The 14,631-nt window shown below is 37.3% G+C and overlaps 1 protein-coding gene across 1 annotated transcript in view; it reads right to left on the reverse strand.

Moving 5' to 3' along the window:
* LRP1B (LDL receptor related protein 1B) overlaps positions 1-14,631 on the reverse strand; it is a 610,286-nt gene that overhangs the window by 23,912 nt on the left and 571,743 nt on the right. The window contains exons 83-84 of the mRNA XM_056496787.1: positions 10,060-10,224; positions 2,268-2,429 (exon numbers count right to left, since the gene is read on the reverse strand). Coding sequence (XP_056352762.1) covers positions 2,268-2,429; positions 10,060-10,224 — 327 coding nt within the window. The remainder of the gene's footprint in view (positions 1-2,267; positions 2,430-10,059; positions 10,225-14,631) is intronic.

Here is a 14,631-nt window from a genome sequence, read left to right on the forward strand (position 1 = left end):
GGAGAAACTCTGCATTGGGTAATTGGAGACGGTAAGTGTGGGGAAAATAAGGTCTTTGCAAGCTGGTAATTCTGCAAGCAAATGTCTTCTCCCTGCCATAAAACCCCACTAATAATATTTTAAGCTTGGAAGCAGGAGTAAAATACCTACACACATTCATGTGTCATCCTTTGCATATGAACTACCTTCAATCACAGCAAAGACTGAAAAAGATATCTGGGAGGCAACCAATCTTTGCAATAATGCCATATTAATGTATTCAAACTGGCATGCAAAGTGAAGGTGATTAATAGAGGAAAAGTTCTTGCACATGTGTGAATAAAGCAAAAGAAATAACAGATGTGTCTTTATATATACATTATTAAATGTAAACCAGTATAATTTCACAGAAATTATTGGCCACCAGAAAATACTCTAAAAGATTGTGAGACTTTTTTTTTTCCCCTAAAAGACTGAAGTTTTAAATCAGAAAAAGTTTAATTTTATTTTGCATTTTATAACGTCTTCAAGTGTCTGTATTGTGGCAGTTTCCCAGACAACCCAAATCTGATAATAAGCACTGTTTAAAAAGTACCCCTAAATTTACATTTAAATTAATTCTCTTAAAAAAAAAAAATTAAAAAAAAAGAAGAAGAAAAAAAAGAAAAAATATGTTTGCAGAAGCATTCAACTAGAAACAATTTGTTTGCTTTTGGGTAAGCCTCAAGTAAATATTTTTCCTTAATCTGTGTGTCTGTCTGTGCATGATTTATGTACTATACTATTTTCAAATACCCAATTGTGTTTGCAGATACTTATTTGTGGATTCATGCAGTTTGTTTAATACCAAGGGGGAGAAAACCACAATTACTGCTGGTTTTCCATTCAGAGGTTTCAATTTATTTCATAGTCTCCCAACTGGAAATATATTCAGTTTACATCAGTACAAATCCTATTTAAGATACACACTATTCTTTTCCTTGTTTGATAGACCTTTCTCTAAAACGAAATACTTTTTGTATTTTGCAGATAATTATATCTTGTAGGTAATTCTAAACCAAACCTTTATAACAACTAATTTCCCATCCCTTTTTTTCATAAATCAAGCCTTCTTCAGCAAATTCACTGTAAGTACAAAAGAGATGATGGCTTTCACATTTAATGTTCTATGACAAGCACTATGACAGCCTAACAAGGCTATGACAGTCCTTGCCTTTAGAATGTTACAGTCAAAGCAAAGCAGGAGTAGAAAAAAGATGATTAAAAAACATCATGCAGACCACAGTAAAATAATTTATTTTAACTTAAGCAACATTGCTTGTCAGTCATCATTTCTGAAAAGACATGGGGAGGACAAACTGTCATCTGTAAATGAGTGACCAAAAGAAGAAATTCAAGATTATGTTCAAATGTCTTGAGTTACTGAAAAGAGATAATGGTGAAAGAAAACCAAAGCATGGCAAGGAAAAAAGTACAAATTAAGTAAGAGCAAAATATCTATTGGTTGATAATGTACTTTTCTTACTCCTCTGTTAAAGAAGTGAAGAATTAGAGGAAGATGTAGAAAGTAAGAAAAGCCTTTCTAAGGGCATGGAAGCCTTCAGAAAATAATCTCAGTGAGAAGAGGCTGATAGGTCAGTGAAATGAAAAAAAAGGGAGAAAATCAGATGCAAAAGACAGAATCCAAGTCCTGAGAAGTAAACAAGAGAAACATTCAGAAATCCTTTACAATTTCAACACCAGGATGGGGCAGAAATCACACTCAGGGTGATCTTTGAGCAAGTTGAAGGAATATAGCAATGTGAAACTTAAATCTGTCCTCAATGTGCTGCTTGCTGGGGTTTGAAATAGAAAACAAAGGTAAAGGAGCAGTTTAAAAGACTTTTTAGTCTGCAAAGATTAGGAAGTTCTTTAACCAACTATGTCAATTCATTACCAGCATAACAAAACACATGACAAGTTGTAGTAGAAAACTTTAACACAATTATCTCATGGCTACTGACAAAGCCATCTGTCTTGTACTGCTCCACGCTACAGCTCATTCATGAAAATAACAATAAATCATTCCTAAAAAAGCTCTTTCTTCAGCTAGCCATGTAGAAGAGGAGAAATATGCTCAAAGATCACCTGAATACATCAGGTGACATTGCCTCAACAGCACGAATAATCTGGGGCTAAATTTAACAACGCTGTAAAAAGAAAAAAAAATACCCAGGCAGGCTTTAAACTTCCATTGCGTAGAACTTGTGCTAGAAACCCAGGTGTAATAATTGTTGGGGGTTACTCACAGAACTGGCACCTGTCTCCTGTGTAGTCGGGCAGGCAGGCACAGAAGGGCTGGTTGCCAGCAGAGACGCTGCAGGTGCCCCCGTTGCGGCAGAAGCGCTCGCACACCGTCTGCTCACAGCGCGGCCCCGTGAAACCCAGAGCGCAGCTGCAGGTCGGCCGGCCTGCCCAAAGCAGAGACAGCTACTTGGTGATGAGGACAAATACACATCTAAACAATCATCAGCACTTATCACAGGTTTGCTGTAAGAGCAGGAAGTTTCGGTGTTGGAGCCCAGCTGTGTTTCCCCAGACGCTGAGAGAACGCGCCTGTGAAACACTGAACGCAGAACTTGTGAAAAATGAAATTGGCTCTGGGAGATATGGGCACTCAAAAACTGCATCTGTGCATTTTTATTGTGCTTGTGCATGTACAGCCATTGACTCTTTTATGAGAAAAAAGTTATTGTTTAAAATATACAATCATTTCAAAGGTGGTCCTAAGCAGGAATTTAGGATATGATTGCTTCAAATCATCCTGCCATGCTGGGTTCCTCCTGCTGAAGAAGAAAACTATTTGTATGATCACCATTGGTGTCTCTTCAGAGTGCACTACATTATTCTCAAATCTACAAACCTTGCTATATAATCACATGAAATGCAAATATTTACAAATGCACTAATAGCTACACCTTACAGAACAATTTTAATAAACCACAAGTATCTGTGCCTGTTTTGTTATGCCACCCCTCTCAGATAATGAAGACTGTTACATAAAAATTGCTGTCTGGCACCAGACCAAAGATGTCTGTAACATCAGTATTCAATGTCTGAAAAGCAGTTAACACTTTGGGATGAACATTTGCACACAATGAACTCCTAGTCTACAGCTTCTTTTCAAAGGATTTTAAAATAGTCTTTAAAACCCAATGTGTTTTCCTCCTATGATTCTTCTCTATTGTAATTTTCCCATTTTTTTCCTTATCTAAATCTCATGTCTAAAGGATTTATAGCTTTGTTACAATTCCACTGTTTTATTAAACCCTTCCACATTCCCATCTTATTTTCTTAAGGCTTATCTTCTTTAAAACAAACTTCTAGATCCCATTAATGCTTTTCTATCTTCTGACTTATCTTTTTTTATCTCATTTATAATCTTCAGCTAAATGACCTGATGTGTCCAACTAGCCATCTCCCTTCTCACTTCCTAATAAACTATTCTCATTCTTGATTATCTCTTGCAAGACATTATTTCCCCCCCACCCTCCTTTTCAGTTTCATTCAGCTTTAAGGATTTTATTAAATTTATGGAAAACAAGTCTAACACTTCTATTTTTCCTGGCTTTCCAGGAAGAAAAGGGATGAAGATTAAGCAGGACCTGAGCACCTTTCTGAAATAAAAGGGCAGAAACATTTCATGATTTTGTGTTTAACAAGTTAACTACATAATGTAGTGCACGTGTGATGCAGAATCCCTTTGGACTGGATTTACAGGCACAAGCAGGAGAAACAACCTCTCTGATTTTATCACTGACAGCCCAGTGTATCCACACCTACTTTCCCACTTGCCTCCTGATGTTCACCACAGCTGCACCTGAAACTCTGAGAAGTGCAACCCAGCTTACCTTGCTGGTCTTTCTTCTCCACTTAGCTGGCTGTGTTATTGAGTAATTAAGATTAAACTGAGAATTCCACAAACCCCACAATTCAATTTTTCTTCCGGTCTGCCTTTCTTTTAATCCTGTGCAATCATTTAAAATCAAATTCATTGGAGAATTTTTCAGTGCAAGTGAAGCACCCTCATTTTGCCTCCTCTCTCTGACTCATGCAGAATGATTTATTCAATCTTTTTCCTTCACTCACTTCTTACCCTTCTAACACGACACACTTCACGTAATTCTTGTCTCTATTTTCTATTTTAAGCTATGCTAATTTAAAGTGTTTTGCAAATCATCCTAAGGGCCATGAGATCAGTTAGTCTCTTTCTCTAATGAGTACAGCAGGAACAAAACCACTGACCTAAAAATAGCTCCAACTGCTTTAATATGCATCAGTCTGGTTATTCATATCTGTCCCCTGTGACTTGAACATTAAATCAAGGATGTTGAACTCAGATGTTAGCACAGATTTCACTTGTTTTTCCCCATGTACACAGTTGTATTTAAATTTCTGCCCCCAAGACAGGAGGTTTCACATAATCCCTCATCTGAATCAGTGTTTCAGTAAAAAAAAAAAAAAAAAAAAGATAAAATAGTGATAGAACATAGATCTGGAGGTCTGAAATCCATTTTCATTATTAATACTCCTCTATTTGTTAAAATGATGAGACAATGATATTTTTCTAGTTTGTAGAAAAGATTATTCTATTCTTTACTAAAGTAGACTAATAAATATGCCAAACTGCTGACAGCTAAATGAAAATTTAATACAGTATAGCCTAAACCCCATTTTTGTCACTCAATTTAACATGGCATTCAGTAATGTTAACAGTCCATTGCCTATTTATACACAGACTTTTGACACCAGAAATAATACTAATAATAACATTTTCATTTGCCTTATTGTCATAAATTATTTCTGATACAAAAAAAAAAAAAAAAATGGTTCCAGGAACAGTTGAACAAAACTGCAGCACTAAAACAATGCCATAAGGTTTTGTGTCATGGAATCAGAGTATAGGTTTATGTTTGCAAAGGAAACAGTCATGTAACCAAAATGTGACACAATCCAACCAACAGAAATTGCAGGATGAGCTCAGCACCTCCCCTGGTCAGGGGAAATCTCAGGATTAGAGATCTGCAGGCACAGAATTAAAACTTTTTAATTCTTAACCCTCACCACCACAGAAGGATTCACAACACATTAGCATGTAGAAAAATATTCACATGGAAATTGGTTTATAGAATGCTAAACTGCTTCAAATGAAGAACAGAATTTAATAGTCACCATAATGTATTTTCCTTTAAGACATAAGTTATTTTCTGCTGTAGGATATGAAAAAATAGATGAATTTTTTGACACAGAAATGAAATGTAGTTTTGCTCTTTCTTACAAAAAATAAATCATAAAAACCCCCAAAACAAAAAACAAATAAACAAACAAACAAAAACCCAAACAAACCAGGGATCAAAATATTTCAATGTTCAATTAGGTTTAGATAGTGAGGCTGTAGTTACTCCTGGTTTCTCAGTTTAATTTGCTACATAATACTATTGTCTGTATAATAACTTTTAAAATAATTGCTCATAAAAATATTGGTTTACTTTCTCTGCAATATGTGGGTGACTTCTTTTGGGAATTCATTCATAGATCTTAAACTTATATTTACATGTATTTTGCAAGGATCAGAATTCTAAGGAGATCAATTTTCATTCATGATATTGCCTAAGCAAGAGATAAATACTGTACATTTTTGATAACTATATAAACCTAAAAAAAAATAAAAATAATTAAAACTTAGGTCAATAGCATTATTTTTGTAAGCTTTCTGCAAGTTTTGAAAAATTAGATCATCCAGATTAATGTCTTCACCAAAACCTATATTATTTATCTCTTCCAGTCATTGGCAAATTCACTCCCAGCAATGTGTGTTTTTAAGTTGTTATGTGTGAATATGTACAATTAATTTCAATATTGAACTTGCTGTCACTATTAAAGAAAACAGGGAGGTCTACTTGAGCTTTCTGTAAGGGATATCTTGTCCTTTGGAGTTGTTATCAGCAGTCTGTGGGAATCACAATAATTCATTTCTGTGTGGCTGATGAACCATAATTAGCTTTACTGAAACAATAGGAGTGGAGAGAAGCTGCATTATTGAAGATAATTAGTAGGTGAGCTGATTGGGATCTATCCCAACAGATACAGAGTCTCTCTGTGTTATGGAAAAGAAAAAGAGAAAAGGAGAAAAGAACAATTTCTAAACATTTCTGAGCACTCTCAAGAACTGCTCTTTCCAACGCTGGTGGTTCTGTTGGGACCTGAGTCCAGTGAAACATCACCCTCACCCTGCTGACAGCACCATGGAAAACTCCTGGGGCTGATGTGGAATTAGCTAACCAGGTTATTCACTGGCAGTGTTCTCAGTAGGCACCAAATCACCTTGTTTTGCTCACAAAATAATATCTGCTTCATAAACAATGATTCTTTCAGAATATTCCACAGATTTTCATTTAGAGGAAAGACATAATTTTCTTTTTCACTCATTTTGATACAAACATCACAATTCTGTATGATTAGACATACCTTTTGTATAGTATGAAGGGATTTGCCAGATTTTGTGGACTAGTTAACTTAGTTAATATGTTTGAGACAATCAGCAAACTATTGCTGCAATATTTTTACTTTAAACTACATGGAGAAACAAAATGTGTTTTTATGGTAACATTGACTTTTTTTGCCCAAATTCCCATTAAACTGGCTTACTGGAAAGTGTTCATTATTACACCCAAACTTTTAATTACATGTCTCAGATGTGTACTTTTAATTAACTGATGACATTTTCTTTGTTCAATTATTGTAGTTCAATACAACTGTCGTAAACTTATAAATTTTAATTAAAGCTGCTCCAATCTCTGGCTATATAACGTTCACATAGGAATTTGCCAAAAGGCTTAGCAGTAAGTAAGCCAACAGTGAATAATCCCTGAATTGCCAGTGGGATTTGTTTAACAAATTAACATTTGTGTGCAGATAATGAGGTTCTACAACTTAACACATCCAGCAAAGATTTAGCACAATCATGTTTTAAAAAAATTAGTAATACTCTGCAATTTTCTTAATTAGTTATCACATTACTGTTCTATGTTAGGTAGGGAAAGAGAAAAGGATTTACACATTCACTGGAACACACACATTCACCAGAAGAGTATTTTGTATGCTGCATCATTTTATTTGGATCAGAATACGAGGAAAGGTTCATTCCCAGGAAATCTCATTTTTTGAGCCAGAAATGATCAGTAAGGAAATTCCCTGACAGATCAGCCTGGTAGGACTAACTAAAAATATAGACCAAATATAATGCTGAAGTTCTAAAACCATAAATAAGAAACTGAGCAATTCCTGGTAATAAAGATTATTTTCATCCCTGCAAGTATGAGCAAGAATAAACAACAGACTAACGAGTCTCACTTGAGCCTGGCAAGCAGATCAGCTCTGCCTGAAGGCTGAGACAAGGAGGCTGGTCTGGGTTTCACACCCTCAGTCCAGCTGCAAAGGGCTTGTGCATCCCCTGCAGCTACAAATGCCCTGCCCAATTCAAGGACTGTGTGTTCCACTGGAAAGATGAAATGGTTGCTGCAAAAACACTTGAGGAATTAATATTTCTTGGTTTAATTACATTTTTCAATGCTTTTGGGGAGTGCAGTGTAACTTCTCTCTGTAAAACATGTAACACCTTTGGTACATCGTGGGTTAGATTAAACTGTGATAAGGAGAATCTCACTAGCATGCTAGTTTATTTCAGTAACACACCATTCATGGACAATAGAGATAAGAAATACAGCCTGATAAGAAATAGAGATTTCCTCTTAATAGAATATTTACGGGGTCCAGGGGCTAGGCATGCAAGGAAGATGAGATGCACATCAACTTGAAGATTTTATCTGGAATACTGGATGGAGCCACTGTGATTTAGAAAGATACATGGTATTTTTTTCCACATTTCCAGCACATGAAAGTTATGGTGTGGGCTTCAAGGCATGGCTACCCTCATGAATTGGAAATGGCAGATAGGACATCTGGTTAACTTGAAATATGACTCTTAAAAATTTGATGAAACTAAAGGGACCCAGCACAGCACAATAATACTCCTGTCAGTGGGTATGCACAGGTACAGCCATCAGAACCAGCTCTGTGCTGCTCTCAGCTCTTAAAGGCACACTTTGGTCTTGTCTGCTACAATAAACTTTAGCTGCTGTTAAAGATCCAGATTCCCCCCACATCAGGCAGTTGAGCAATGAAATGTGGTGACACCCATGCTGGCTCTCCTGATGCACTTTAGTGCAGACACATCATTCCATTTGGGACTGAGCATCAGGCTCATTCCTGCATCCCCAGGCTGATTCCTGCATCCCCAGGCTGATTCCTGCATCCCAGGCTGATTCTTGCCCTCCTCAGGCTCATTCTTACCTCCCCAAGCCCATATTAAGAATTTAACAAAGTGTATTGTAGACCCTGCTCATATCTTGCCTGTATCCACTGGTGGCAAAACCGACTGCACTAATTCTTTTAGAAAGGCTGAGAGATTTCAGAGGCTGGATTTAGCAGGAAAATGAAAATTAAAATTATCCATGTGATGGGATAGCTGTGTGAGCACAGCAAGTGTGAGCTGCCTGGGAGAGGGAGAACAAACTGCTGGAGGTGAGAGAGCCCTGTGGCTACTGCCAAAAGAAAAGGATTAAATAAAACCCTGGAGACTCTGCAGGACTCACAACAGAGCTGAGTTCCAGGAGCCAAGTTATTAATTTTATTAAGCCTTTTAACCCCACAAAAGAATCAATTAGATGCCAGACATGTAAAAATGTGGGAATAAACATCCCCTCTTCAGATGATGAGGAAGTTCTGCACACCATTTAAACCATCACTTCCACTCACTTGCCCGTCCTCACTTAGCATTTATTGATCTCACCACATTGATAAAAATCGCTGCTTATCACTTGTGTCAGTAGTTCTATCAGCTGTTAGGAGCAGTTTAAAGCCTAATTCATCAACTTCCAGTACAGGTAATTCCCATTTTCTGATATTTAGTCATTATTATGAACAACATTATTAACCCTCAACTACTCAGTACTGGAAGAATAAATCACTGGGCTTGCATTCAGTTGGAATTTTGCCACCACGCATCAGTCAATGGGACGAAGCTCCAGAGAAGCCAGCAAGTGGGGCTAAACTACCAAATTACACAGGCTAAGGTTAATTAGCAAGGAGTGCTGAGGAAATCTTTACCATCTAAGCCCACTCAAATACACAATTCTGCATTACAGGGAGGAGTCTCTGTGCTGAACAGTCACAAACATCTCAAGGTCAGGTGCCTGGACTTTCTTTAAGAATGAAAATGATTCACAGCATCTTAAGCAGATGAAATCTTCTGAAGAGGCAGCAAATCCTTCTCCAGATCTTGTATTTTGAATCAAATATTTAAATATTCCTTGAAGCAGAAAATAGAGTTCTACTTCTTTCTCACAGAATTGCTGCATTTTAGAGCACTTTTCACACTTTTCCTCTCTAGCCCAGACATTATACAAATACAAAAGATTATGTGTTAGGGACAAAGAGCAATTGTCAAGTGCCTGCTTTTTAACAGGATAAATCTCCTGAACCCAGGAGCTGTAATTTCAAATTCCTTCAGGAAAATGAAGGATCTGAGGTCTCATCAACAAAATCTTCCTGAGAATTAGATGAGTAAAATTCCTATTTGAACTCCAGTAAGACAAAGGTAAAGGATTGAGGCCAGGTATTTCAGCAAATATCTCTGTGTATGCACATATAAATTTAGGGGTCAATTAATTTAAATTTAGAGAGAAGATGTAGAAGACTTGTTGTAGATGTAGTTTGACTGGATATTTTGCTTTACAATTCCTCAGCATACAAGTCTTAACACTGAATATTTACTTATATTCTCCCTTTTCTGGTACAGAGTTTAATTGTGCTGGAACACCCAGATAAGTGAATGAAAGGCCCTATTGGTTACAAAGAATATATAGGGAATATGCTGCTATGTTTAAGTACAGACAGAGCAAATAAAGAGAAAAAAAATACCATAAAAAGTAGCAAATTCAAACACTTAGTCCAGGAATAGAGCTGTTCAGCAATACTTACCAAGGAGAGAGGCCCCACAGGTTCCTCCATTCTGGCAGTAGTTGTGGCAGTGATTGGTTTCACACCTCTCACCAGAGTAGCTTGGCCAGCAGTGGCATCTGGGATCCCCCTTCTCATTTATAATGCACTTCCCTCCATTCTCACAGGTTAATTTACAGCTGTCATCTGCAGCAAGAGACACACACAGAGCTTCAACACCCCAGCTTCATGGAAGGGAAAACAGGACCTGGCCCCAAACACAGCCATGGATCTCTATCAGTGAGGGGCAAAATTTCAGAATGGAGAAAGTAAATTTTCCCTTCTGTTTCCACAGTGGCAGAAAAAACCCACAGACTTCAGAGACCATAAAGCCTGGAGAGGCTGCCAGGAGCTGCAGAGCTGGTGGGAGCTCTTGCAGGGCACAGGGAAGTTGGACTCCCTGAGATCTGAGTTAGCAATGATAGTATGGATTCTTGTTTGAAACTGTAATTCCTAGTTTGAAAATTGGAGTATTGAATGTTGGTTTCATCTGGGAGACCTCAGAAAACTCCCCAGTCATTTTCTGTTGGCCTCAGCCCTTTTTTATTTGTCTTTTTTGGATCTCTCTTCCACACTCTGCTAACTAACAGCCTTCTTAACTAAGCCCTGTTCAAAATATTTAAAAGGAAATTATTTAGCCTTTAAGCCATCTTCAAAAACTGGTTTGCATACAAACTTGTTGCTCTTAAGTCATATTTTCTGATAATTTCTTTTTTTTCTGCTCAGACTGTAAAATCCCTGAGAAGGGAAGCTGCCTGCTCCTGTGCAATCACAATTCTTATGGCAGCAGTGCCACCCTCTTAGTGATGAGGTGCAAGGGGACACAAACTCTGGTCAGGCCAGGTTCAGTCTTTGTGTGAAGCTCTTTCATACTTGGAGTTGTGCCTCTCTTAGAAACACTTGGAACAGTAAACCTCTCTTAATTTCAATGAACAAGGTATAAAATCACTCAATGATAACAACAACAACAAATTAGTTATAGATGAGGACACGTACAATGCTCAAACATACAATCAGCTGTAATCCTGAAGAAGCAGAAAAGCACCTTTCCAGCCCAAATCATGCTTGCAGAAATGAGGTTTCATTTATCACATAACAAAGCAATCCTGTGAAGGCAGACTGCTTCCTAACTATTCCAGGGATTGAGCCAACATGGCTTTAGACAAGAGGGATGCCACAAGTACCAAGGACTTTTCAATAATACATCCATCAGCTGCAGGAGTGTTGCTGAATTAATCTGCTTTAGTCCAACAATTCATAAAAAAGAGTCAAAGTTCCTATTTGTCCCCTACTGGTTAAGGTCTGTCATTGACTGGCACAGCAACTCCTTGTAGGTTTAAAGACACACATTGTGTAGTGCACATAATGCAGAGTTTAGGTAGAGAATATCCAGTTTTCCTAAAAAGTTCTCTGCAAAAAGAACTCTGTAAAACCCAGGAATACAGCTGTGCTTGTGCAGAGCCCTTTCTCTGGGTGCACCAAGCCTCTCTTTCCTGCTGCCTCCTTTCACAGCCAGTGCTGAGGTGGTGCAGACACAAAACCTGGGATCCAGTCTATTTAAACAAAACTTCTGCAAACTGCCATCTTTCAGATAATTGCACCTTTCTAAAATTAAGCTGCAACTAGGCAGCAAATCTTAAAAGTTTCTGTGATGGACTGACTGGCATCTCATTATTTCATGTGTTTTACAATAAAAATATGAAATCCTGTTTGGACTTGTTTTTTTGGTTTTTTTTTGTATCCACTCTGGATATATACAATTGCTGTAAGAAAGCTACTCTGTATTTGGGAGTTTAAGGATGCTTCAGTGTTTTATTAATTTGGGTGGTTCATTAAATCCTTTGATGTTCCATGAACCGTTCCTGGGTTACTCATTACAGAAGTTGTTTGAATGGATAATGTAGCATATCTTATTGGAGAGAAGGTCTATTTTTGTTTTGCTTATCTTATCTGTTTTACTTATCATTAGTCATGAGTTTATGGAGCAGAACTTGGCAAAAACAGAATAAATAACAGTGAAGTACAGACAACTGCTCATTTTTATGAACCTTTCTGATAGTGCATTAAAAACATGTTTTTTTTTCTCTTTTAGAGCAATTCCATAGAATTAAGATATAAAATAAGGGGAAAATATGGAAATTACTATAGATTTTGTTCTCCATGGAACATTTTAAATTCAAGAGTTTCAGTACAACTCTTATATGGAACAGAGAAATGGTAATACAGCAATTTTGGACTTTCAATAAGCTAAGAAAGAGGATTGAAAGATGCAATGGAAAAGGCAGTTTTTAAATAGTATAGTAGATTTGAACAATACATGGGGTTTAATGCTGCTGCTTTGTTGTCTGGAGGTAAAAGCAAGAAACAAATTACACTGATTCACATCAACTGAGTACAAAAGGGGATGACATGCCTGCCTTTGTGTGGGAGACATGAGCAGAACAGTTCTAGGAGAAGACAGGAAGAAAAGGAATGCAGGAGAAGAATACAGAGGAATTAGTGTAAAAAGCTGAATACAGTTAATTAGAATTACTGAAAAATAATTCGGAAAGAAGTGAGAACAGGTCTGGAACAAACTTGTTAAGAAGACAAAATCACAAAAGCTTCTAACTCCAGTTTTCAATGCTGCTCTGAGCTTGCTAAACTCAGACTTAAAGACCTCTCATCTGCTCTTTTCACTTCTGAAATGACAGCAATATATCATTTCAATTGTTATCCTACTCCTAGTCTAGCTACTGAATCTCTCAGATCATGTAATTTTATATATTTTATATATTTTATATATTCTCTCCTAATCTGGATATTTAGCCTTCTGCTGACTTGTTTTGCTTATTTCAATCTTAAAATCTTTAATACACAATCAAATAATTTTGATTTGCCATTTCTCTTATGCTTTTCTTCCCAGGAAAACTGTTTGACACAACATTAATAGACTTCGGCTTATCAGCTTCATCTTTGACTCTTCCCTTTTACTGGAAGCAAAAGGAAAATCTTACAAAGAAGAAACACTGATAAAACAGCAAATCAAAGCTTTGTGAACTCTACTGGTATTTTTTTCTTTCACTTGTTCAATTTTTTGACATTCCACTCCTCTCCCCCACTTACACAATACACTCTTTTATTGGCATTTCTACAACAACCCTATTCTTTCCTGAGGAAAAAAAATGCATCTTTTTGCTATTTTCTCCCTTTTGAAATATCCCCCTATTTCTGGACTAGACAAGTTAAATAGGGAGATGATGTTGTAGAGCACAAGGTTCAGGACCCACATTCTTTGGGACAAGAAGAATTTCCCTCCCCACAGTGGGAAATACTCATCCATGGGGCAGGAAGTTATTTGCTCTTGGCTCCCTTGGACAAAGGTGTAGTCCATCCTTTACTGAGCTGAATGCACCTAATAAAGACAGAGAGCAGAGCTCTAATGTTGAGGTAAGGTTCTATAAATCTTCCTTCAGATGAGAATTGTACTACACCTGCCAATTTGCCAGATGCTGAGAAGTATCAGAACAAGTTGTTCTCCCCAAATTGTGTCTGAAGGCTGTAAGACAGATGCTCCTCTTTGTTTTCCCTTCACTTTTTTTTTTCCTCTTAAAAAAAATCTGTTTTCTTTACAATTTTGAAAGGAAGAGAATGGCTAAGAAAAAGATGTACAGTGAGAAAATCAAACTGGCACCAATTTTCTCTGTACTGGGAAATACCCCTCCCAACAATAACCCCCTTGTAAGTACAGAAGAAATGCCATGAGTAAAAGATTTTTTATTTTTTTTCAAACCAGAAGCAGATTTCTTTGTGACCCTTATTTTTTTGATATCAAAGGAGTCTGAAAAAGATACCAAGGATCAAACTGCAGTAGCTCCTCCTCCCTGAGGCAGACTTTGGGGTTGAAAAAGAAGGTACAAAGGGATGAACCTCTGCAACCACAGCCAAAGCTTTGTCTGTCTGCAATCTCTGTAGGCAGTGGGCAAATCCCCACAGAAACTGAGGGAAGCAACCTGATAAATTAAATGTTCCATCTCTGTTCAGAAGCAACACCACTTCTGAGCCTTTGGATTTTTTTCCTCAGGCTTTCCATTCAAGCAAAGGAGCAGAAATGTTCCCCTCTTAAAGGAAAGTGATAAACGTGAGGCTCCAGAACAGGAACTCCTGGAAATGTTCATTTCTCCTGCTCGTTCAGCTGTGGGACTCAAAGCTTTCCTCCAGTGCAAGTCTCTCCATTTTCATCCTCAGGGTACAGTTTTAGCTTCATTGTGCTACACAGACAATTAGACACAAGAAACCTAATGGATGTAAATCCAGGGGTCTCTTTTAGGAAAATGAGGTGGCACTCTGCTCTTTCCTTTAGGAGAACTAAAGGGTAGCTTCCAAACTGAAAAATTCAGCCTGTTTTAGTCAATAAATAAACTCCCAAAAATTCTGGTTGGTCAGTCCCAATCATCCAGGGAGAAATGAGATGGAAGCTTATCTCAGAAAACACTGGAACTTGCACTCTGTTATAAAAAACATTCTCTATGATGTAGCACACCCATATGCTGTAATGACTCCAGCTTGAAAACT

Source organism: Oenanthe melanoleuca, chromosome 7 (genome assembly GCF_029582105.1).
Source record: "Oenanthe melanoleuca isolate GR-GAL-2019-014 chromosome 7, OMel1.0, whole genome shotgun sequence".
NCBI lineage: Eukaryota > Metazoa > Chordata > Aves > Passeriformes > Muscicapidae > Oenanthe > Oenanthe melanoleuca.